The following is a 26,284-nucleotide window of genomic DNA, read 5'->3' as shown; positions in this document are numbered from 1 at the left end:
ACTTACTTAGAAAAGCAAGAATGCCTCCAAGAATCCCCAGAATGGCGGGAACTTGCAATCCTGCTTCGGTGAGAGGCCCGGCCTTCCTACAGTTGATGACGACCCCTTCACAGTCACACACGTGCACATCTAAGGTGGTCACTTGGTCTTTGTTCTGGTTGTCTATGAGCTTGAGATTGATTTTGTAGTCACCCACCTCTAGGGTTTTCTTTGGCTTAAAAATCAGAGATTCATGTTCTGGAGGAAGCAACAAAAATGAGGTGATCAGGAGAGATAAAAAGTTCATTCTCGATTAAAATTATTAGGGAACTAGAGACATTCCAAAGCTGAATGAAGACAACAGCTGCTTGGGTTGTAGATTATTGGGCAGTATGTCACAGACTCAGACACCAGAAACACAAAGGGGTCTTTGGTTCAATGTCACAAATGTAGAAGGGACAAGGAAACAAGCCTTAAAAGGGGTGACAAGTGGGGAATTCCCTGGGGTCCAGTGGTTAGGACTCCGAGCTTCCACTGCTGGGGGCCCAGGTTTGATCTCTGGTCAGGGAACTAAGATTCCACAAGACGTGTGGTGCAGCCAAAACAAAACAACAACAACAAAAACCAAACAATAACATAAAGGGGGTGACAAATGGATATTGAGAAGGGAAATTCAGAAGCGGGAGGAGTGAGGGAAGCACGGGGTCAGAGCAAAGTTTCCAAAATAAGACTCAAGTGCCCACCTTGGTCATTGTACTCAATGGTCCAGTTGACACTTGCCCCATGTGTTAGTTCTGCCGTGAAGGGAAAAGTGTTGGGGGGAAGATCAGGATCAATGATGTTGATGATGTGAGGTTGTGGATCCCTCTGGCAGAAGTCCATGACCCGAGGTTCTGGTACGGGGCCATTGTCATTCACGTCATCGAGGAATAGGAGCAGGGTTCCTGTTCCAGTAGCAGGTGGAGAACCTAAGAAAATACACAGGAAATGTCACAGCTCAGGACCACTGATGAATCCCTAGTGCCTCCCATCAGACTGAATCCAACTCTTCTCCTGGCTCTTCAGGGCTCCCTCACCAGGCCCCACCCTGCCCACAGAGCCACCCGTCCTGCAGGTTCCAGGCCATCCTCATTCCTGGCTGGGCAGACCTCTGACATGCCTATTCCCCACTTTGATAATAATTATTCAAGTTATTCCTCACACCAAGGACTCCCTCCATCTTCACACATAACTTTATTCATCCATTAAATTTTAACTTTTCTATGCCGGGCAGCGGGGGGAGGGAAGGAATGGGAGTTTGGGATTAGCAGAGGCAAACTATTATATAGAGGATGGATAAACAACAAGGTCCAACTGTATACCACAGGGAACTATATTCAGCATTCTGTGACAAACCATAATGGAAAAGAATATGAAAAAGAATATATATATATGTGTGTGTGTGTGTGTATAGCTGAGTCACTTTGCTGTACAGAAGAAATTAATAAAACATTGTAAATCAACTATACTTCAATAAAATTTTTTAAAAAACACAACTTTTTAAAACCACTCTAAGAAGTCCTCCTCACCCCCTACTAGTTCTCCTTCTCTGAACTTCTAAGGCTTTAAGATCGTTATCAAAGGATTGAGCCTTTTACAATTGCCTCAAGTTGCTTTTCAAATTAGATTCAGAGATTTATACACACTTCTGCTTGTATTTCTTTTACATCCTGACATAGCACTTGATAATAGAAAAAGTAGACCCTCAAAGAATCATCATCATCATCAATATTAGCATATCGCAGGGAAAAAAAACCCAGAGGAATGTATCTCAAACCCATAAATATTTATACCTGGGCGGCTATAGTGATTATTTTTTCTTTTTACCTCTGAAAATTGTGCTTAAAAGAAACAGCATAAAACTTACCATTTTAACCATTTTTAAAGTGTACAGTTCAGTAGTGTTAGTATAATCACATTGTTGTGAAACAGCTCTCCATAATTTTATCTTACAAAACTGAAATTCTGTACCCATTAAACAATTCCCTATTTCCCACTCCAGTTCCTGGTAACCACCATTCTACTTTGTTTCTATGACCACATTAGTACCTCATCTAAGTGGAAACCCACAGTATTAGTCATTTTGTGACTGGTTTATTTCACTAAGCACAATGTCCTCAAGGTTCATCCACTTTGTAACACATGACAACATCTTCTTTTTTAAGGCTGAATAATATTCCATTGTGTATGTGTATACCATATTTTGTTTATCCATTCACCCATGGATGGATCTTTTTACCTTATCATTTGAATTTTCTTGTTTTAACAATGAGCAAGTATCATTTAAAATTCTTTTTTTTTTAATTTATTTATTTTATTTATTTTTGGCTGCACTGGGTCTTCGTTGCTGTGCATAGGCTTTCTCTAGTTGCAGCGAGCAGGAGCTACTCTTCCTTGTGGTGTGCAGGCTTCTCATTGTGGTGGCTTCTCTTGTTGCGGAGCACGGGCTCTAGGCACACGGGCTTCAGTAGTTGTGGTGCACGGGCTTCAGTAGTTGTGGCTCACAGGCTCTAGAGCGCAGGCTCAGTAGTTGTGACGCACGTGCTTAGTTGCTCAGCAGCATGTGGGATCTTCCCGGAGCAGGGCTTGAACCTGTGTCCCCCGCATTGGCAGGCAGATTCTTAACCACTGCCCCTAAAATTCTTTTTAATTAAAGAAAACTTTAGAAAATGTTTTTTAATAAGATAATAGATTTTCTGAAGAAACTTCATTCTCCTCTTAGACCTACATCAAAAGTATTGAGTCATGCACAAAGTAACACTTGAAGGAATATATTCAAAAGTACCATAATTTAGCCATTAGTATTAGGTCAGGGGTCAGCAAACTAAGGTCTTCCACCCAAATTAGGAACACAGCTATGCTCATCCCTTTTCAAACTGTGTATGACTGCTTCTAGGCTATGATGGCAATAGAGATTGTACTGTCTACAGAGGCTAAAATATTTACTCCCTGGCCCTTTACAGGAACCTTGCCAACTCTTGGTTACCTCCAGGCCTGGCTACGGAACCCCCGTGCAGCCAGAGACAGATGGCCAACATAGCACTGTTGCCCAAGCAATGGGTTAGCTTTTCCCTTTATGCAAAACATTTCTGCAAATGGAGCCCCATCATGGCTCTCTGCTTTTAACCTGCTGCCTCCCAAATGACAACTCCAGGAGCAGGTTTTAGATTCTAAATGACTAGGCCAGGGTTACCCTTCCACAGCATGCTCAGAATGTGATGAAGGTTACATCAATCATTAGCCACCCATCCAGCCCCATCACAGGCTTACTTGCCTTGCCCTTTGCTTTCCGGATTGCCAAATCTGGAATTACTACCTCGGGAAGTTGAGGAGGAAGAGGGGAACAGATTTAATCACAGGAACTAGCAGGTCTCTTTAACAGTAACTCCGCTTCTGAATATCTATCCATGGGAAACACTTGCCCACAGAGGCATGTACGATGTTTACCTATCACTCAAAAAAATAATGGAGAACTGGAAATAATCCCGGTGTTTTTTAATGTGTGAATGGTTAAATTATGCTACATGCATAACATCATTTAATTGAAAAGAGGTAGATCTATAATGTGCCAAGATAGATCTCTGTGTCTTCAAGACATATGTTCAAGGAAAAAAAATTAAACATGCATAAGACAATGGTTTGTTTGTTTGTTTTTTGCGGTATGCGGGCCTCTCACTGTTGTGGCCTCTCCCGTTGCGGAGCACAGGCTCAGCGGCCATGGCTCACGGGCCCAGCCGCTCTGCGGCATGTGGGATCTTCCCAGACTGGGGCACGAACTTGTGTCCCCTGCATCGGCAGGCGGACTCTCAACCACTGCGCCACCAGGGAAGCCCAGATAATGGTTTTTATAATAAAAACAAAAATAGGTTATAAACCAGATAGTGGCTTTATAATAAACCATATTTCTATATGTTTATAAATGTATTCGAATACACAGAAACAGTCTGGAAGGAGCCACACTTCACTAATAATGATGATGATGATAAAGATAATAACAGTCCTTACAGAGCACAGACTAGGTAGCAGGCACTCTTCCAAGCACTTTTACATAAATTAACTCATTTAACCTAGATGGGGTATTATCATTTTGTTGGATAAAGGAACTGAGGGACCTAAAAATTAGGTAATAAGTCCAAGTTCACACAGGTATTAAGCTTTGGTCCTAGGATCTAAACCCAGGCAGTCTGGCTCCCATGGGGTTCAGGTACAAAGGGAGTGGTAAAAAGGAACTTCTGCTTGGCCTAAACTCTGTGCATTTTGGACAATGCTTTGAGAACGCTTTGTTGAAGAATGAAAGAAAACGAAAGAATTCATGCCTCCAAAAGGATAGGGGCAAGGCAGTGAGCTGGTCGGGAGGGTGAAACAGCAAAAACCAAATGGTAAGGGCATCCTCACCATTGTCAGTGGCTATAATGAGGGCCGTGTATGTGCTGTTCTTCACATGCTCGACATTCTCTCTGTCCAACTCAGCCCGAGTGAAAATGGCACCCGTGTCCGAATTAATCTCCAGCCAGTTGGCAGCGTCCCTCCAAATCCGATACCTGGAAAGACACAAGCTCTGATTTAGAACGGGAACAGCGAACGGTAGGTAGCTGAAGAAGGTTAAGATTCCTCTTTGTTGATAGATACTTCTAACTTCCTTATTTCAAAAAAATAATGACTCCTACAGAAATTTTGCCAGAAAGGTTTGATGACCATCCATGTACCCTTCAGCTAGATTCATCCACTGTCGATATTTTGCTATATACAAAAGTTGATGCACACATATACAGAATTTCTTGTTTTGCTGAACCATTTGAGAGTAAGTCGCAGACATGATGTTCCTTTACTCATGAAAATGTCAGTGTGCTTTCTCCTAAGAACAGAGGCAGTCTCTTACATAACCACAATTTGATTTTCAATTTCAGGAAATACAACTTTGATATGGTACTACCACTTCATACATGGTACATATTCAAACTGTAGATTTCCCCCAAACTGTACCACCCTCCCCACGCCCCTGCCCCAATCCAACCCAGAATGCAATCCAGGATCAGGCATGGCATTTAGATGTCAGATTTCTTGACTTTCTCTCAGACTGAACCCCCTAAAGCGTACAGCGGTTCTCAAATGGTCACAGTATGGCACCCAACACCCCTGCCATGAGCATTTGGAGATTTGGGTTGACATGGTGACTTGGGAGTATGCTGCACTATTGGCATTTAATGGGAGGTGCCAGGGAGGGTAAAGCTCCTTCTGGTCTTACACAGCCACCCCCCAAAAAATTATTCAAAATGCCAAGAGAATCCTGTTAAGCCACACCTTATTAGGAATACCAGAAACAGAAGAAACGTAAGCATGAGAAACAGAGATATACTGCCCAGTTATCTATCGAGGTCATTGAAAGGCTCAGAAAGGGAAATAAAGAAATCGAAGGGGCTTCCCTGGTGGCGCAGTGGTTGAGAGTCCGCCTGCTGATGCAGGGGACGCGGGTTCGTGCCCCGGTCCGGGAAGATCCCACATGCCGCGGAGCGGCTGGGCCCGTGAGCCATGGCCGCTGAGCCTGCGCATCCGGAGCCTGTGCTCCGCAACGGGAGAGGCCACAACAGTGAGAGGCCTGCGTAACGTGTAAAAAAAAAAAAAAAAAAAAATCGAAGGAGTCAAGGGTCCTGGATACCTGTGGGCTTATCCTCACGTCCTTAGAAGTGCAAAGCAATGAACTACATATATCGAGTGGTCTTTATTCCAGGGGTAAGGGTCTCTGCAAACACTATTTAGACTTGGTCCTTGAACTTCCCCAAATAGATGCTTTGAACTACCTATTTCATTACTACAAGCTAAGATATCAACATAGGCTGGAAACCATACAACCCAAGGCTTTAATCACAAAACAAAAAATCCTACAATATCACGATGCCACTAACACACCTAGCAAAAATAAAAATTACTTAATGTCAAGTCTATGCGCAAGTTTCTCTATTTGCCTCAAGGGTGTCTTTTATAGTTGGATTGTTTGAATCCATCTTTAAGCATAGTCTACACATTACAATTGGTTGATTCCTCTCTTAATCAACACCCTTAATCTAAGCAGTCACCCCCACCCTTCTGTCATTATTTGCTAAAGAAACTGGGTCATTTGACATAGAGCTCCCATATTCTGCATTTGGCTGACTGCTTCCTCATGGCATTTAACTTGTTCATTCTCTGTACTGCATCAAAATCAAATCCTAAGGCTTGATTAGATTCTGTTTCAACCCTTCTTTTCCCCCCAGATATAATATTTAAGTGGCACTGTGTACATGCTGTTGAATCACTTCAAGTGGCACTTCATGTTGGGCTGTCCTTGCTCTTCCAGCAGATGTTAAAATCTATCAGAAGGTTTGGATGGTCCCCAGCTTGGTTCCTCCGTTTAAAAATTCCTCATCATCCTTGACCTAATGATGCTAGCAGCCATTAATATCACTACCTGGATCCTTTATCCGTATGGCGCATATGCACAGTTTAAAGCTATTTATGAGCCCTTCCAATCAGGATAGAATTAGCACTTCCCAGAATAACTCAGAAATTAAAGCTGCACTTAAACTTCATGTTTGTTTTACATTTAATAAGTCACAGGCACTGATACTAAAACACAAACATCTCCCCCTCCAAACAAGAATATGCTCAGTTTATTACCAAGTGGGACTCTCCACTGGATTTGCATAACCTTTTTTCTAAATAGTTCAGAGCATTCTAATAGTTTCCTCTAACGTAAATATTAACAGGTAGGAATCTCTCCCTGAGAAGAGGAAGTGACCGAGGCCTTTATTGTCTCTGGAAATCAAGCTATTACTAAAAAGATGCAGACGTGCCATGCTTGGATTTGTGCTTAACAGTCTTCCCTTTGAGTTTCCACCACTGTCACACTGGAGCACCAAGTATGTCATCAGACCTAGCTCTCAAAAGAATAAGAACATCCTTTACCATACGTGGCCACAGTGGTGTTGCTGTTGGTTGGTTTGTATGTGTGTTTTCAGCATCTGTGGCTGTGATTTACATTACAGAAGTGCCTTGAAGTTTACAAAAAAAAAAAAAGAAACAGTAAGCTACTTATAACACAATACCATGTATGTAGATTAAAACCACATTCCTACTACACTAAGTGAATTCAAAGAGAGGAAGCACAGTGAACCGACAATGGCTGACCATGGACGGAATGGACAAGGTGTGGGGAATGGGGTTAAAAATGTAAATAAGCCAAACAAGAGAAGGATCTTCCACAGACCAGTGATGATAAAAATGCCATGAACAAAATATTTTATACATACACGTACGCACACAGCCAGTTGCTGCCAGTAAGTGGAAAACCCCTCACACTTACGTGATCTTCTGTTCCATAAATCTGTCTGGCTCCTGGGCAGTGTAGGACGTGATCTCCAGGCCCAAGCCGAAGTCCTCGGGCACTTTCACTTTCTTCTGAGGAGGCATGAAGATGGGGGCTTCATTCACATCTACCACATCCACGGTGACAGTGGCTGTGGAAGTGGAGAGAGTGACCTCAAAGGGGGCCACATTAGTCACTGCCACATGCAGGATATACTGCTGCTTGGCCTCAAAATCCAAGCCCTAAAGAGCAGAAAAAATACATTTTATGTTAGAAAAAAAAACCCATTAAATCCTTAACTATTGTTTTTTGGTTAGCAATATATCAGTGGTTCTCACATCTGGCTGCATTAAGAAGAACTGACTTGAGAACTTTTAAAGAAAACACATGCCTGGACCCTAACCCCAGAGCCAGTGAATAGGAATCTCTGAGGTTGCAGTCTGGACGTCAATATTTTTTAAAAAGTTCCCAGTGACTAACATGCAACCAGATTCATGTTGAGAACCCCAGGAAAAGAATAAAGATGAGCTACATGAAATCTCAAGTGGCAAGCCTCTATTAACAAATGTAGCATATTAAGTCACTTATTTACCTGAGACCAGTAAGAATGTTCACATCCTATGTTGACATGTGCCCGTGTGACAGCAAATGGACAAACGACCCTGCCTGTCCACCTCCCTAACCCCAGTAAGTTTAGTGGCAAGAACATGAAGTTCAGAATCAGTCAGCAGTGAGCTCAAATCCCGGCCTGGCCATTTCCTAGCTGTGTGATTTGGGCAATAGAACCTCTGGGTCTGTTTCCACACCTAAATATGTAGGAAAAGGAACTATCTCACAGAGGCACTGTAAGGGATCAACTGGAGCTTTTATGAAGGACCTTGTTTATGGTGGTAACTCAAATTACTACCTTTTTTCTTTTGGTGACAGAATAATAACAGAAAATGCAGACATCAAATGTTTAGTGGGAGGACTTCCCTGGTGGTGCAGTGGTTAAGAATCTGCCTGCCAATGCAGGGAACATGGGTTCGAGCCCTGGTCTGGGAAGACCTCACATGCCGCGGAGCAACTAAGCCCGTGCACAACTACTGAGCCTGCACTCTAGAGCCCACGTGCCACAACTACTGAAGCCCGTGCGCCTAGAGCCTGTGCTCTGCAACAAGAGAAGCCACCAATGAGAAGCCTGCGCACCGCAACGAAGAGGAGCCTCCACTCACCGCAACTAGAGAAAGGCCACGCGCAGCAATGAAGACCCATCTCAACCAAAAAAAAATAAGTAAATTAAAAAAAAGAAATGTTTAATGGGAGTTAAGATGACAGATTAAGTGATTCAGAAATGAAGGGTCTGGCCATTTGCTCAAGGGGAAGTCAAACCTCTGGTGCTAAGTTAGGGATCCGTTCATTAACTCTTTGACTAACTTCAACAAGGAAATCACTCAACTTCTTACTGTTCAAGTTTCCTAGACATCTTTCACAGGCTTATTTGCCCTCCTTCTAAAATCATCTAGCAAAATAGCAGAGACCATAAACCATTTTTCTTCTCATTTGCAAAATGGTTATGGGGGGTGGGCAAATGTTTCAGAGAAAGAACGTATTAAAACAGATGGTACAGACTTCCCTGGTGGCGCAGTGGTTCAAATTCGCCTGCCGATGCCGGGGACACGGGTTCGAGCCCTGGCCTGGGAAGATCCCACATGCCACGGAGCAATAAGCCCGTGCGCCACAACTACTGAAGCCCGCGCACCTGGAGCCCGCGCTCCTCAATAAGAGAAGCCACCGCAGTGAGAAGCCCATGCACCGCAACGAAGAGTAGCCCCTGCCCGCCGCAACTAGAGAAAGCCCGCGCGTGGCAATGAAGACCCAATGCAGCCAAAAATAAAAAAATAAAATAAGTAAATTTATAAAAAATAATAATAAAAATAAAACAGGGGCTTCCCTAGTGGCGCAGTGGTTGAGAGTCCGCCTGCCGATGCGGGGGACGCAGGTTCGTGCCTCAGTCCGGGAGGATCCCACATGCCGCGAAGCGGCTGGGCCCGTGAGCCATGGTCGCTGGGCCTGCGCATCAGGAGCCTGTGCTCCGCAACAGGAGAGGCCACAGAGGTGAGAGACCCACATACCGCAAAAAAAAAAAAAAGATGGTATTTCCTCTTCAATTTTAGGGTGTGGTGTGGGAGCTTCCTGATTTCTCACATGAGCCTGAAGAGTCACTGCAAACCCCACCAGAATCTGGGAGAGCTGCCCTCCCCCACCCCACCAAGGCCACGCTAATCTACTTCAGAGAAGACACCAGGGGACAAGGGCCTCTGGCTGCATTGTCAATTTCTGCATCTTGCCAGGAACGATACAAACCTTAGCCGTCTTCAAAATGCCTTCATTGGTTACTGGGTCTGTGATGACAACAAACTGCTTCTCGTTATCATTTAATACTGTGTAAACTGCCTCCCACGCTGGGGTATTGGGGACGTCGGCATCGGTCACTGTAAGTGTGGTGATGACCACGTCAGCCTCGTTCTCAGGCACCAACCCCACGTACTACAGAGCAAAGAAAAGGATGTGTCACTTAGGACATGCTCAGACCCAGCAGTGGACCAGGGTTCAGAGGGCTAAGGGAGTCCTTTCTTGAGCCCAAGCTTTGATGAGTCTTCAAAGAAGTGCCCACCCTACCAGCATGGCCCTTATTTCCTGTTGGTGGAGCAGCCAGCACTCAGGGGCCCTGTGAGTACCTGAAAGAGCCAAGGCCCTGGCTGTCCGCGCCTCTCAGCATATTCTGGCCCAACTGCTGACACTGTAGTTTATCCCCCATTCCCGTCTTCCCCATCACTCTCAGTGGTACCAGTAATTTTCATAAATGTCAGGTCCTTACAGTCTTCTACTTAAAACCCTTTGATAACATCCCACTGCACTCAGGATAAATTCTGAAATTCTAAATTCAGTCCACAAGGTCCTGTAGGACCTGGTCTCATTTGGTTCACTACACTGACTGCTTTTCAGTTCTTGCTATTCATCAAGCTTCCTTTTGAAGCGGGGCATTAATCTGTCTTTCTTAAGCCTCCTGTACTCACAGTGGCTAGGTTAGAGTGGCAGACACTGCTAATTGTCTACTGAATATCCACTCTCTTCTTCTTCACTAACTACATGGTTGATGGCAGCAACGTGCCCAGAGAAAATACTGTATTTCCAGTCTTCCTTGCAGACAGCAGTTGCTAGTAAACGAAACTTGTGGGATGGGTCTTCACAGAAATAAGAAAACTTGACTTGACATCAAGGCCTTATGCCCCCTCGCCTTTGCCTTCTTCTTGAACGAAGCACAGATATGGCTGGAGCTCCAGCTGTCATCTTGGGCCACAAGGTGACAATGGGGATAGAATCCATGTACCAAGGATGGTGGGAAAGCAGATAAGGAGGCTTGGTTTCCACTGACTGAGTGGACTATCTACCTCTAGGCCGTTAGTGACACAAGGGAAAAAGTCAACCCTGTTTGTTTAAACCACAAGAGTCAAATCTCTGTTACTAACCATTAAGCTGATTTCTAAGTAACACAATAAGGTTTAAGGTTCTTTCACACAGCTCTCAATACCTTCTCGACTGCATTTAATATACTTATACACAATAATCAGTATAAGTTGTCTAACATCACCCTAGCTAGACTATAAACTCCACAAGAATAGAAGTGTCGTCTGCCTTGTTTGTGATAATATCCCCAGTGTCTAAGACAGTGCCTGGTATAAACCCAGAGAATATTTGTTCAATGAATAACTAAAACCTGGTAAGATCTGCTACCAAGATGAGGACATGGAGTAAATAGGTGCTTTTTTTTTTCCTTATTTTTATTTTTTTAAACATCTTTATATGGAGGTTCCTTAAAAAAAAAAAAAAAACTAAAAATAGGTTTTTTTTGCAACTTCAGAAACCTGTGTCAATAGGTCCCAGGCGGAGGAGGGCAGAGACAACTGACATCTCGACCTGCTTGCATTTTAGCTTCAAGTTTACTAGTCTGGAAAATGTTTCCAAAGGGTTCACCCATGAGATACTGGGAAACAACCAAGGACCTTTGGAGACTCTCTAAGGAGTTGCAGGGTTATTACCGTGGTTGGGTTGAAGATCGGAGGGTTATCGTTGGTGTCAGTGACTGTGATCACAGCTTTTGCGGTCGTGCTTAAGCCCTCACCTTGCAGGTCTGCAGCTTGAACTACCAGGGTATACGTGGGAAAACTCTGTAGAGATGAAACACACCTGAGTCGGGACTGACAGCCACATCAGGCACAGCCCAGCCCATCACATAGAAACAGATTATTTTCTCATCTGCTTAAATGCCAACCTGCCTGCCTGCCTGGCCCCAAACCTCTGGACAAATATTTAGATACAAAGCTCAGAACCATCACCATACTAAGCAGCAACCGGCCTCGGCAGAGTTTTACGTCATCCAGACGATCGAGCTATTTGCCCTCAATACCCTCTGGATCCTCTTGACCCCTGACCTCCCGGTCCAGCCCGGTGGTGAGCACACTGATGACACCCGTTATATCGTTGATGGTGAACATTTTGTCATGCGGCAGCATAGGCTCTTGGCTGAGGATGGTGTAAGCAATGGCAGCGTTGTAGGTGTTCACATCATCGTCTGCATCTGTGGCTGAGACCTCCATCACAGAGGTCCCTGGAAGCAAAGGAGAAGATTTAGTCAAGCTACACTTTAATTTCCAAAATTCTGACCAAAGCGCTAGGGGAGGAAGAAAGCATTCCACCAAACGAGCAAGTGGTGTTCCCAGAACCCAGCTTTTCCAGAGGATATTCTGGGTGGGGAGGGTGGGTGAGGAGTCTGGGGAATAAATAACCTTAAGCTAAAACATTTTTGCTATGTCTCTTATACTGAGTGAATAGCGTATAAAATAGGAAAAATACCAGAAATTCCTGTAACTGGCTTCTTAGCCACAGCTCCACCTGAGAGAATGGTCATTTGAGATTGTTGCCTTCAAGGTAGAAGGAAATATTTACAACACTTGTGACAGACAAAGTACTAGTTCCCAGAATACCTAAATAACTCTTCAAAAATCAATAGGCAGGGACTTCCCTGGTGGTGCAGTGGTTGGGAATCTGCCTGCCAATGCAGGAGACACAGGTTCGATCCCTGCTCCAGGAAGATCCCACATGCTGCAGAACAACTAAGCCCGTGTGCCACAACTACTGAGCCTGCACTCTAGAGCCCGTGAGCCACAACTACTGAGCACACACACCGCAACTACTGAAGCCCACGCACCTAGAGCCTCTGCTCTGCAACAAGAGAAGCCACCGCAATGAGAAGTCTGCGCACCGCAATAAGAAGTCTGCGCACCACAACGAAGAGCAGCCCCTGCCCACCAAAACTAGAGAAAGCCCATGCGCAGCAACAAAGACCCAACATGGCCAAAAATAAATTAAAAAAAAAAAAAAAGAATCAATAGGCAGGCACGCGCAGCCCCACAAGTACGCGCCTCAGGATAGCCCGTACTATGGATCCACTGACAAAGCAGATCTTTAAAGGAGTTTTAGTAGCTGAACTTGTGGGCATTTTTGGAGGATATTTTTTGTTCAGAAAGATGTATACAAGTCAAGAGTTCAGGCAAACAATGAGCAAGAAATTCCCCTTCATCTTGGAAGATTATTGCAAGTCCACTGAACACTCTGGAATGTATGGAATCAGAGAGCAAGATCAAGAAAAGTGGCTGAACAGCAAAAATTAAGAATTTGAGGGGCTTCCCTGGTGGCGCAGTGGTTGAGGGTCCGCCTGCCGATGCAGGGGACACGGGTTCGTGCCCCGGTCCGGGAGGATCTCACATGCCGCGGAGCGGCTGGGCCCATGAGCCATGGCCGCTGAGCCTGCGCGTCCGGAGCCTGTGCTCCGCAACGGAAGAGGCCACAACAGTGAGAGGCCCGCATACCGTAAAAAAAGAATTTGACCATAAATCAAGGTTTGCCCTATTTCATAGTATCAGGCAAGATTAAAACTCCAAAGTTGACATGGATGGATTTTAGAATATTTAAGGTGAAATGTAAATTCTAATTAAAGCAGTTGTTCTTTGGACTAACCGTGAAGAAATTGATGGAACATTCATTATGTTATAAATGGTTCATTTACTACTCAAAATAAAGTGGTTCTCCTTTAAAAACAAAACAAAACAGGGCTTCCCTGGTGGCGCAGTGGTTGAGAGTCCGCCTGCCGATGCAGGGGACACGGGTTCGTGCCCTGGTCCGGGAAGATCCCATATGCCGCGGAGCGGCTAAGCCCGTGAGCCATGGCCGCTGAGCCTGCGTGTCCAGAGCCTGTGCTCTGCAACGGGAGAGGCCACAGCAGTGAGAGGTCCGCGTACCACAAAACAAAAAACAAAAAACACAACTCCCCTATAATTCTGTATAAACCTTTCAAAATAGATAAAATACTAAAACATCTATTTTTGTTAATAAATTTATTTCTTTTATTTATTTATTTTTGGCTTTGTTGAGTCTTCCTTGTGGTGCACGGGCGTCTCATGGTGGCTCCTCTTGTTGCAGAGCACAGCCTCCAGGCGTGCGGGCTCAGTAATTGCGGCCTGCGGGTTCAGTAATTGTGGCACGCGGGCTCTAGAGCTCAGGCTCAGCAGCTGTGGACCACCGGCTTAGTTGCTCGCGGCATGTGGGATCTTCCCGAACCAGGGCTTGAACCCGTGTCCCCTGCACTGGCAGGCGAATTCCCAACCACTGCTCCACCAGGGAAGCCCTAAAACATCTATTTTTAATATTTATTACATTTTTTCTTTTCCATTATAGTTTATTACAAGATGTTGAGTAAAGTACCCTGTGCTATACAGCAGGACCTTGTTGTTTATCTCATTTATCCCCCTCTCCTCTCCCCTTTGGTAACCATAGGTTTGTTTTCTGTCTGTGGGTCTGTTTCTGTTTTTCAAATAAGTTCATTAATATTTATTACATTTTAACTCAAACATTTAAAATCACATTATCTAAAAATATATTAACTAGAAATATTGATTTTACCCATTTTCACTTTACCTGAAACAATATTCAAACTCTACATCAATGTCTCTGGTACTACTGGAGCCCTTTTGGAATAAAATTTGTCATTTAAAAAAAAAAGAAAAATCAATAGGCAAAAGACAAACAGCCCAAGAGAAAAAAAGGGCAAAAGACTGGAATAGACAAGTTGTAAAGAAACCTAGCTGGTCAGCAAACATATGATAAGATGCTTATTTAGTCCATTAATAATCAGAGAAATTCCATTTTAAGTTACGTTGAGATATAACTAGACACTCAACAGACTGGCCAAAAAGAAGTCCAACAATTCCATGATATATATTGCTGGTGGGAGTATAAATTGGTTCAGCCACCTTGGAAAACAGTTTGTCACCAAGTAGGCAAAACTGTAAGTACACACGTGGTAAAAGATAAATGAAAGCAAGAGAATGATTATCACTAAAGTCAGGGTGGTGGCTGTCTTTATGGAGGAGGGGAAAAATGTGATCAGGAAGGATTGTACAGGGTCTGTAAACTACTAACAAGGATCTGTTACTTAATCAGGGGAGGTTGTTCTTAAACTGTTCCTTTTTTAAACTGGGCTTAAACATTTTATACATATTTCTATAGGTAGGATGTTTTACACGCACACAGTGTCTTCCAAAGAAGTTCTGTGCATATGAAGGGTCTGACCCCAAACGCCAGCCCCAACACTTGGGGGTGCAAAGAATCTAAGTGTCTTGATGGGTGTTGATCTCCTTGTTGCTGGATGTACCTGGAAGAGCGCCCTCCATGACAGACCCCTTGAAGACCTCCTGGGTGAACTCAGGCTTGTTGTCATTCTGATCAGTCACGGTGATCACAATCTCCATCGGTTCCTCGATTGCTTCCCCGTTTGAAGACACAGCATGAGAGAAGAGCTGCAAGAGCCAGGTGAGGGTTACTCGGGAAGACAAGGCGGGAGAAGTGGTCCAACCAGAGCAGAGTGGGCTCCACCCGGCCCCCACTCCCTCCCACTCAAGTATGCACGCACCTGCCCCCCAAGCACAGAACTTCCCCCCCACACACGTGCTGCTGCTTCAGTGAGGTCATGATACTGGTTAAGACCATGACCTGTGAGACCATGGGCTGCAGAACACATCCACCAGCTCAGAGCCCCATTTCCCACATAAGGGCTGGGGGCCAGGCCTAGGAGATAAAGGTGGAAGCCTAAAACACTCTGACTGGTTCCAAGCAGGGTCGAATTTGCTCTGGCTGCTCGAGTCTAGCGTTCCCCCTGCAGACTTCCCTGCGTTTGGCATCAACGCATTACCTCCCAGCTTCCCTAAGCTCACACTGCTCTCAAGGTCCAGAAGTAGTTTTTGTTCCCCAACATCATCACCAGCCTCTGCCTATGTGTCAGGGACTTTGAGTCCCAAGAACAGGTTGACATCTTGGGTCTAAGATCATGTCTGATGCCTCAGGACTCTCCCCACTTTATTCCTAACAAGGAAAACATGAACAGCCCCCAATTTTTGCAGGTTCTCCTGTCATTTCTCCTTATCAACAGGTCTAAAGGTATCAAGTTAAGCTCTTCAAATGTCCAGAACATCTGATCTATGATCAGTGTGAGTTGACCAAAAAAACTTTGAAAGGATGTAACCCCATCATTAACAGGCTTCTAAGAGACACTCACAATGTACTTGGCAATAGCTTCTCTATCCAGAGGCTCCGTCACCTTTAGCCATCCTGTTTCTCTTTCAATGATAAACACATGAAGAGGAGGTTTGTCGGCTCCTTGGCCAGTGATGCTGTAGAAAACTTTGGTTTCTTTTTCCCTGTTAGATTTGATCTGAAGACAAAACAGAAAGAAAGGAATTAGCAAGGAAGGATTCTGACATTGGCTCTTTTCCCTTTCTCTCCTTGGTCCTTCTCTGCCAAATTCCTCCCAGAGAAATAGAGAACTTCCTTCTGTACCTGAACCAGAGCCTTAGGAAATGGGCCTTTCTCATTTTCTGGGCAGCTGATAGGAGGAATAACCCAGTCTCTCTTCTGTCTCCTGAGACCATGGTGGGAGCTGGGAAATGTGAGCACTTCTGTCTGGGTTCCAGAGGGAGAGTGCTAAAAGGAAAGAAGATGAGGAACAAAATGAGATAATTCAGGAAAGATAATACGGGCTGAACAACCTAGGCAGTCAGCATCTCCAGCCTTCTGAGGGCAGGGAATGGTTTTCGTTTAACAACAAAATAAAACAGCCAAAACAAAACCCAACAGACCCCTTTACCATATCAGAAAGACGGTTTCCTCTTTTGATCCTTCTTAGTGTCCAGAGTTCAGTAATCATTATGCACACACAATGATAGGTTTGAGGGTTTGACATTATTTAAGAGTTATTTCAAGCCTATATCTCACACCTGTCATTTTTTAAAATATTTATTTTATCTATGTATTTATTTTATTTATTTGGTTGCACCGGGTCTTAGTCACTGCAGGTGGGCTCCTTAGTTGCGGCTCACAGGCTCCTTAGTTGTGGCTTCTCAGCTCCTTAGCTGAGGCTCACCAGCTCCTTAGTTGTGGCATGCGAATTCTTAGTTGCAGCATGCATGTGGGATCTAGTTCCCTGACCAGGGATCGAACACAGGCCCCCTGCATTGGGAGCACAGAGTCTTATCCAATGAGCCACCAGGGAAGTCCCATGCCTGTCATTTTTAGTAAGACATTATGCTCCAATGATTTACTATCAGAGCTTATTCAACAATTAGATATTCAGGTGTTTTTAATATTCTTTTCTTTTATATTTTTCCTAGTAATATAGGTCTCCAAAGTAGAGTTAGCCTAAGTGAGTAAGCTTTGGGAACTTACTACTTTGTGATCAATACTAATCCCTTAATCCCACTGTGTTAGTATATCTATATGGTTTCCATTTGTTCTAACAGAAGTTGTTTGGATGGGAACCAAAAGTGCCCTTTGAGACTTGTATTGAACAGTTTTCATGTGCGATAACTTTATGCACACACAGGGAAATAAAGAGAACTGAAGATGGAAGGAAAGATCTTCCAAATTGTTTAAGTGTTCTAAAGTGAGTGGTAGTAACACAGTAAAGGTTCCAGGACAATCCCATCTTCCATCCTCCACAGAGTCACCCATTCCTGTCTGTCAAGTGAGAGTCAAGCCCTGCTTCCTGGCTTTTAAAATGTGATTCAAAATGCACAAGACAGACATGAAATATGACCAGGTATCATCACAAAATCCTTCCCAATCCTGCATTCCTGTGTACTAGTCACTCACACACCCCTTAACACACACCCTCTGCATTAACCTCCTAGAGAAGCAGTCCTGCCTGGCCAAGGGCAGGCTCTGGAGCCAGGCTGCCTGGCTTTGTAACCTCACTGTGACACTTCACCTTCCTGGGCTGATTATTTAACTTTTCTGTCCCACACTTTCCTCACGTCTAAAATGAGGCTTATATTAGTATCTGCCTCATAGGGTCCTTGGAAGGATAAAACGTGATACTAGTATTGCAGTAAAGCACTTAGAATAGTGCCTGAAACATAGTAAGTGCTCAATAAATGCTAATGATGAAGACGATGGTTGGACTGGCTGGAAAACACTGAGTTATGGTTTTAATGAAGTGGAATTTGGGATTTGACTTGAGCACAGGAATAAATACTAAACTGATTCTCAACACGGTATCCTAAGCCTAAAAATGACCATCTTGCACAGCCACGGTAAAAAAAAAAACAACAGGCCTTGATGAATGAATGCAAATTCATTTGCCATATTGAAGAGGAAGGCAAAGAGCACACCTTGCTGACATCAGGACTATGGAATATTTCCAGAGAATGATAATAAATAATGATGAACATTGTGCTGGCAAAACATAACATTAACACCTTCATGTGTGAAATTATTGTTTTTTAAAATAAAGATATTTATTTATTTATCTATCTATCTATTTATTTATTTGGCAGTGCCGTATGGCTTGTGGGATCTCAGTTCCCTGACCAGGGATTGAACCCAGGACCATGGCAGTGAAAGCCCAGAATCTTAGCCACTAGGCCACCAGGGAATTCCCTTCATGTGTGAAATTAAAGGGAATCGTGCCTAAACATACTGAACATGGGATCCATCCCTCCGAAAACAAGGATACCAGACCAAGAAAACCCATCCAACCAAAGAGACAAAACTGGAAATTTAGATCTATTTATATTTTTTCTCCAGCTTTCTTGAGGTATAACTGACAAAATAAAAATTGTTTGTATTTAAGGTGTACGATGTGATGTTTTGATATATATAGGATCTATTCTTACATGAATTAAAAGAGAGATAAGATTATCACCCCTTCCAGTGTAGGGCCACCTGGCACCACAAGGGTCCCTTGAACTAGGGGCAAACCAAAGTCAACCTCAAACCAGCTGTGGTAGAGTTGCCACCTACCACTCAATATCCATTCTTTCTTATTTAAAAACAAAAATCTCTTTCTCTCCCTCTCTCTCTCTCCCCATATATATATAAATTTTGTGTCCAACAATGTACCTAAGTAAAACTACATTTCCTATACTACACTTGTAGCTAGGTGTGACCATGAAGCCAAGTTCCAACTAATGAGATGTAAGCAGAAACATTGCTTCAAAATTCCACAAAGCCTTCTTTAAAAGGTGGACAACTGGGCCTCCCTGGTGGCGCAGTGGTTGAGAGTCCGCCTGCCGATGCAGGGGATGCGGGTTCGTGCCCCGGTCTGGGAGGATCCCATGTGCCGCGGAGCGGCTGGGCCCGTGGGCCATGGCCGCTGGGCCTGCGCGTCCGGAGCCTGTGCTCCGCAACGGGAGAGGCCACAACAGTGAGAGGCCCGCATACCGCAAAAAGAAAAAAAAAATAAATAAATAAAGGTGGACAACTAAGTGATACATTTTTGGGCTTCCTCCCTTCCAACTTCCTACCATCCAGAGGAAAGGTATGATAAATGGAGATCCAGCAGCCATCTTGGATCACGAGGTATCGTTGAGGATGGAAGCCTTATGCTGAGGATGATAGAACAGGAAGGAAAGAAAGAACCTAGCCTCCTGATGACTACAGGAGTCTCCATACTGGCCACAACTTACCACTGAATTGCCTTAACTTGAAAGAGAAATACTCTATTTTACATAAACCACTGTAATTTGTGCTTTTCTATAATACGTATTTGAAAATAATCATGAAGGCAGATGGCAAAGGTGAAGAGGAAAATTTGAAAAACCAACTTTGTTTACATCTGTGGATCATAAGAGGTTTCCATACACAGCTGCCCAGCAAGAACTTACCAGGCTGGACTTACATGAATGATGGAATTAATTGGAGACTTAAGTCAGGAAGCTATGTTAATTTAGTTACCCGCTTTTCTGGTCTGGCCAATTACACCAGGGAGAAAAATCAGATCTGTCAGGACTATTAAATTCCTAGAATCTCAACAGTCTTCAGGGCGAAAGGCGAGAGCCAGCCTGAAAGACCTTGGCAGTTACAGTACTTCCACGCTCCCAACGCGATAGTGGGATACAACTAGAATGGCCCTCCAGAGAGATGTTTCAGTAGGCAGCACCATGGGGGCAGTTTAGAAACTGGCAAAGGCATTTGGCTTTGGTTAACAATTTCCCGAGACATTCTTGCCAAGAACCTGGGCAGACATGTATCCTTTCATTTGTGGCCAATGCACCCATCTGTCCACTCAGTATTTACTGGGCTCCTGGTATGTGCCAGGCCCAGAGGTCAGGCACTGCAGATACAATGGGGAAGGATCTTGTGGAGATTATAGTCCAATCAGGCAAAAGCTTCCTGCTGATTCTTCCCCTTCTTTGCCAAGCCCTCTCCACTAGAGACATGAAGAGCAAAACGACCAGAGAACTGAACTCGTGTTCATTGTTCCTCTGGGATGGGAATGAGAAGAACAGTTAACAATTACTGAGTACTTATCATACGTTCCAGCAACTCACATGTAATAATTCATGTAGTCATTATTATCCCCATTTTACATATAAGGAAATTCAAGCACAGACAGATTAAATAACTCCCCCAAGTCTACTCGGGTAGTAGATAGAAGGGCTGGTACCCAATCCCAGACAGAATCTATGCCCTTACCCCCTATTCTACACTACCTGCTTAAATAAGGTAGTGTATCTTGCCATCCACCCAACAACAACAAAAAATCCACAGCAAGAACTCGTTCAGTTAGACCAATGGTTCTCAACTAGGGGCTATTTAGCACCCCTTCTGCCCACCCCCAGGGGGCATTGGCAGTGTCTGGAGACAATTTTGGTTGTCACAACTGGCAGAGTGCTGCAAGCATCTAGCGGTTAAGACCAGGGATGCTGGTAAACATCATATAGTGTACAGGACACACCCACAGCAAGAAATTATCCAGCCCCAAATGTGAATAGTGCCAAGGCAGAGAAACCTGGATTAAGCAGCATACTAAAATAATAGTGAACTTCTAAGAAACACTCCGACGTACACGATGATGGTGGTGGTGATGGTGGTGCACTACTGCCTTCAGGGTCACTTTGGTGGAGAGCTTCCTGCGGGTGGAGTCCCAGGCATGGACAAGAAAACTCATCTCTGGATGATGAAGGTGTAAAGGCCGTTTGACTGTAACCACGCCATCTGTGCCCACTTTGAATCGGGTGTCATCAGAAACATAGACTGTCTTTGGTAGACCGGTGCATCCTTCAAAACTCACTGCAGGGCATAAATCACAGTGATTAGGAAACTGAGGAGATTAAAGAGCATTCCTTCTCTAGAAATCAAACTTCATTCACCCACCAAAAGCCTGACTCACACAAAACAGGCACAAGTAAAACATACCATAGTCTGGTGACAGAACAGCAAAGATATCAAAGTAGTGGATGCCATCATTATGTTCTTCACAATTATAGGGCGACTTAATTGTGGTCTGATTCTTTTCTCATCTACTTGGAGACTGAAAACAGTAAGCTGTCTAGAAAGTAACTTCTTTTCAATAACAAAAAAGGGCCTCTCCTTCAGATGGCTCTTGACGATATGAAAAATAACTGAGATAGAATATCTATTGAGTCCAAAAGTTTGAGACCTAGGTACAGTGAGATGCTGTGGATTAACTACATTTAAATAAACAGTTTACATTTCAGTAAACAGCGGCAGATAATAAGATGGAGGCATCACAGCTACATGGTTAAGAGTAAGGACTTAGGCAAATTTTTTAACTTCTCTGAGCCTCAGTTTCTTCATCTTCAAAATGAGGGTAATTATGGTGCTTACCCTCCAGCCTCCAAACATGGTCTTATTTTCCCTGGCAAGGGTGGGGCTCAAGTCCCAGCTCTGCTTATTAGCTCTGTGACCTTGGACAAGTCATTGAATCTCTCCATGCCTCAGTCTACCCATCTGTAGAATGAAGTCATCGATAGCAACTACCTACTAGGCTTGTTTTAAGATACATAGAACATGGGAGTTCCCTGGCAATCCAGTGGTTAGGACTCCACACGCGTGACATGGTCAAAAAAAAGAAAAAAAAAGATACATAGAACAGTGCCTAGCACATAATAGACACTATTAAATAAAAATTTTAAAACAAACGTAGCTTTGGTTAATCATTTATTCAATTTTCCACAAAAGACATAGATAATTGTGATATTCATTAAGTACTGATTATATGCTTATTTTCCGAGGCATTGAGAGGTAATGCCTGCTTGCAATCTGAGGCCCAGTGGAGAAACTCATCACTGTCAGTTAGGGGAGACAGTGAAGATTTCACAGGAAAGTCTTCTACCTGAACATACAACACAGCAAGACAAATGCAAAAGACAGAAGAGAACTACTTAGGTGGGGGAACTTAGGATCAGTGGCTTAGAGACAAAACTATTTAAAGTTTTATAGTTTTTAAAGTATTAAAACTTTAAAAGTATTAATACCCAATGCTGGAGAAGCTGTGGTGAAAAGTGTCTGCACTAAACATCAGAGTCCCAAAAGACTCATTCGTTCAACAGGCTTCCATCAAACTATTTGTCAGAAACTGTGCTGGGCTCTAAGAACAAAAAAAATTCTGTGAACAAACAGACAAGGCACCTGCTCCCCTTGAGCTTACACTGTTGTGGAAGAGATGGACATGTAACAAAACCAAATCTCAGGTAGTGACAAATGCTAGATATAAAGGAATTAAAGAAGGTGATACAAGAGTGACAGGGGAAGAGGAAGGTGTGGGGAGGGTGTAACTTATACTGGATGGTGAGGGCTGGCCTCTGTGAAGTTGGAGGCGTCTTAGTTGAGACCTGAAGGAGCCAGCCTTGCAGAAACCTGGCTCAAGGGCCTTTCAGGCAGAAGGAACAGTCGATAAAACAGTTCTTTCTGGGAAACTCTCAAGTTGGCCAGTTCTCCTCCCTTTCAAATAATCGCCGCCTCATTCCTCCAGTGGGCGTTCGATTTTGTCCAAGAGATCTTTTATAAAAATTCCTACTCTTGTGCCAATTTTGCACGGCTAGACACCTCTACATGCGTAAGGATCAGGTCTCTGTCAGAAAGCCCCAAAGCCAGTTATGATGTCTAGACTGCAGTTTTCATTTCTTCCACTAGGGGCCACCCTTGCAAACTTTTCTGAAACCAACAGCCCCACCCTTGCCAGATAAAGTAAGACCATGTCTGGGGGCAGGAGGATATGTACCATGATTATACCCAATTTGAAGATGAAGAAACTGAGCCTTCTGGGATCTTAGTTCCCCGACCGGAGATTGAACCCGGGCCCTCAGCAGTGAGAACGCGGAGTCTTAACCACTGGACCACCAGGGAATTCCCTGCCATGTTCTTACTGAGTGGCCTTAAGCAAAATGCTTAACCTCTCTGGGCCTCAGTTTTCTCTACTGGATCCTGAAGGATTCCACCACTGAGCGAGCACACCTCTTCCGGGTTTTGTGAGGATTAACCAAGACAGTGAATGTGATCACATTTCGAAAGTGAAAGAACAAAGCAAGTGGAAGGGGATGAGGGTGATTTCTGTGCATTTGAGTAGACAAGCTAGAGGACAAGCATTTGCTAAATGAACAGATGAACCAAAAAATGACAAAAGAAGCAAGAAGAAACACAAAATCCTTAAAGGATGGGCAGACACTACCCTTTAAGTCTAAAATAGGAATTTCTTTTCAAACTACCAAAACAAAATGTTTTTCTAATAACCTTCCCCCAACCCCACCCCAGCAGAAGTAATGGAGGCACCGGACTGTGTTGGGGGCTTGTCATATTAGCAGGTAACAAGAGCTGCCCTCATTTTTCACACTGAATTCCTTTTCCCAGCCAGCCCAAATCTGGGCAGTTGGGACAAGCATGATTGGACTTGCCAAGGGTGGTGGCCTGAAAAAATGAAAATGGTTTTGCAAATAACTTAATGCAAGGCTCTTAACCTGCTCTGGGGCATCTCGTCCGAATGGTGGTTAAGCTCCGCCCTTTGAGAAGTGACAGAAGTAGAGTGCCCATGACAGGCAGGCTCAACCTGAATTTCCAGGTGCTCATTATCTTTCTGTGCAACCTGAGCCTCTGGGCTGACAAACTAGAAATTATAGGAAAGACCAAGGTGATCTCCAGCTCCGGGAAGGCTCTGGGAAGCTTGCTTTCAACCCTGGCAAGGGCTAGGCAGCATCTCAGGGTACGGTGAACACTAACGCTAGCATGTAGGAGGAAACAAGAATAGCGAACTGTAGAAACCAGAGGATCAGTACATGGGAATTAGGTATATTTGAACATTTCCACATTAAAAAGTTAAACAAAAATAAAGCTAGCAAAGGATGAAGTATTCTTTAAGTCAGCTTGTCCTTTCCTAAACTTGTTATTTGGTCACTTGGTTTAGAAACCTAATCCCAGTGACGAGAGCCAAGAACCCAATGGCCATCTCTAAACGGGAAGATCTTTTCAACACCATTATCATCATTATCAGCATCAAAAACTACACATTCAACTAACAGCTTCAACTACCTTTTATTCACTATTTTCTTAATATTTAAACAAGTGACAACACTATGGGTCAGGCTCTCTTCTAAGCACTTTACAAATATTAACTCGTGTCATCCCAGAACACTTCGAGGTTGCTACCAGCAGCATCCCCTTTTTAGAGATGGAGAGACTGAGGCAGCTAGTTAAGTGGAAGAATGAGGATTGGGACCCAGGCAGTCTGAGAGTTCACGTGCCTAACCATTCTTCTCGTGCCTGTCTCTACAAGCCAGACCCTTGTCCGATGCTCTTTTTTTTTTTTGCGGTACGCGGGCCTCTCTCTGTTGTGGCCTCTCCCGTTGTGGAGCACAGGCTCCGGACGCACAGGCTCAGTGGCCATGGCTCACGGGCCCAGCCGCTCCGCGGCACGTGGGATCTTCCCGGACCGGGGCACGGACCTGTGTCCCCTGCATCGGCAGGCGGACTCTCAACCACTGCGTCACCAGGGAAGCCTGCCCTATGCTCTTTAAATCCAGTTTTCAGATTGAATCCCCCGCCCGCAGTCACCCTTTGGTATAGGCATCACCATCCCTATTCTCTTTGCCCTGAATTAAAGGCTGGTGGGAGGAGGGGCCGGGCTGTCAGATCCCAACGTGAGTGTTCTTCACCACTGTTCCCATATGCAAAATGGGGATGGAATACTTATTATGGAGAAACAAAAATGAAAAAAGACTTTCTAGAACAGGAGGAATTCTACACAGCAGGAGGTTAGCAGTAATTCGAGTGGAGGTGGAGGGAAGATTGAAAAAAGTACGATTGGAGGCAGTTTTTTAAAACATGCTTTCCTTAGATGTTTCTGTATTATACGGTGCGTTACAATTACAGTAAATTACTTTTTAAAACAACAAAAGTAAGAGTGACTTAAAAAGTATCTTTAACGCACTGTGACTCTTCTTTGTTGTTATTCATCCTACAAGTGCCCCCATTTTCTTGCCAATTCTGGCAGAAGTAGTAGCTTTAATCTACTACTACTTCACTCTGCAAGAGATGACTGAAGTTCAAAGAAAAAGTAACCCCAAGTCCACGAAAAGCTTTTTGGTCCTGGGGCAGGCTCTGAGCGCTCAGCAACATTCTTTGCTTGGAATTGCCATTGTGCCACGAACAGTCCTGCTTGAAGGATCCCGTTTCTTCTCCCACCCCCACCCAGCTGGAATGTGAGTGGGTAGGAACAAGACAGTCTCCTAAGCCTCCATATATTTCAGGGAGATAGAAGGACGGGGCCTGCTATCAAAGCCAGCTAACCATAGTTGAGTTATCTGGTAACGAGTGGGATAACCCAGTCTCTTAGAAGCAACTACTTGAAAGTAGTGTTTTCCCCACACCACACACAAAGGGGTACCTTACGGGTTGTCTCCCACTCCTCAGAAGGCATTTCCCATAGCTAACACCAAAGAACACTGCATTTACCTTTGTTTCTAGGACCGTTGGACCTCAGCGTTGGAAGAGAAAATTACCCACACAACCCCGAGGGCAAGATCAGAGAGCCTTCTGAGGCTCCTGGAGGTCCCGGGGCCACACTGCCATTGTGTACCCCCAAATCAAGGGCTTTGGTTTCTAACTTAAATACTCAAGATAAAGGACAAGAAGTCTAAGTTGATGGATGAAAGGCACCCTGAGGAGACAGACGTGTGTCACCTAGCTGGGCAGGAGTCCCTTCTCACCAGTAAGCAGCAGTGTTTGTAACTCCAGCCACAAAGCCACAATTCTCCATGGGTACCACGTCCTAGAAAATTTCTTTCTAGGTTCCATTTTCTTTGATGGCACTGGGCGATTCTAGATGTCTTCCTTTGGTGGTGTCCACAAATTTACTAACCATTCCAAGTTTAATGGGCACCCACGCTCAGCAGAAAAATAATTTTATGTTTAAAAAATGGGAGGGGGCTTCCCTGGTGGCGCAGTGGTTGAGAGTCCGCCTGCCAATGCAGGGGACACGGGTTCATGCCCCGGTCCGGGAAGATCCCACATGCCACGGAGCGGCTGGGCCCGGGA

The 26,284-nt window shown here is 44.3% G+C and overlaps 2 protein-coding genes across 3 annotated transcripts in view; one reads left to right on the top strand and one right to left on the bottom strand.

Annotated features, from left to right (window-relative positions):
- CDH1 (cadherin 1) overlaps positions 1–26,284 on the bottom strand; it is a 78,999-nt gene that overhangs the window by 7,647 nt on the left and 45,068 nt on the right. Inside the window, exons 3-13 of one of the 2 annotated variants that reach the window (XM_060083508.1) lie at positions 20,802–21,025; positions 16,295–16,438; positions 16,014–16,169; positions 15,114–15,258; positions 11,836–12,011; positions 11,443–11,571; positions 9,707–9,889; positions 7,358–7,602; positions 4,414–4,559; positions 723–947; positions 7–237 (exon numbers count right to left, since the gene is read on the bottom strand). In XM_060083508.1, coding sequence (XP_059939491.1) covers positions 7–237; positions 723–947; positions 4,414–4,559; positions 7,358–7,602; positions 9,707–9,889; positions 11,443–11,571; positions 11,836–12,011; positions 15,114–15,258; positions 16,014–16,169; positions 16,295–16,438; positions 20,802–21,025 — 2,004 coding nt within the window. The remainder of the gene's footprint in view (positions 1–6; positions 238–722; positions 948–4,413; positions 4,560–7,357; positions 7,603–9,706; positions 9,890–11,442; positions 11,572–11,835; positions 12,012–15,113; positions 15,259–16,013; positions 16,170–16,294; positions 16,439–20,801; positions 21,026–26,284) is intronic. The other variant, XM_060083509.1, reaches the window with a different exon arrangement.
- Positions 12,824–13,074, top strand: LOC132479859 (protein CEBPZOS-like). Its single transcript, XM_060083510.1, has one exon. The coding sequence runs from the start codon at positions 12,844–12,846 to the stop codon at positions 13,072–13,074; it is 231 nt and encodes a 76-aa protein (XP_059939493.1). The 5' UTR covers positions 12,824–12,843.

The sequence above is a fragment of the Mesoplodon densirostris genome, chromosome 19, assembly GCF_025265405.1.
Source record: "Mesoplodon densirostris isolate mMesDen1 chromosome 19, mMesDen1 primary haplotype, whole genome shotgun sequence".
NCBI classification, from domain to species: domain Eukaryota; kingdom Metazoa; phylum Chordata; class Mammalia; order Artiodactyla; family Ziphiidae; genus Mesoplodon; species Mesoplodon densirostris.
This window is presented reverse-complemented; position numbering and strand designations above follow the sequence as displayed.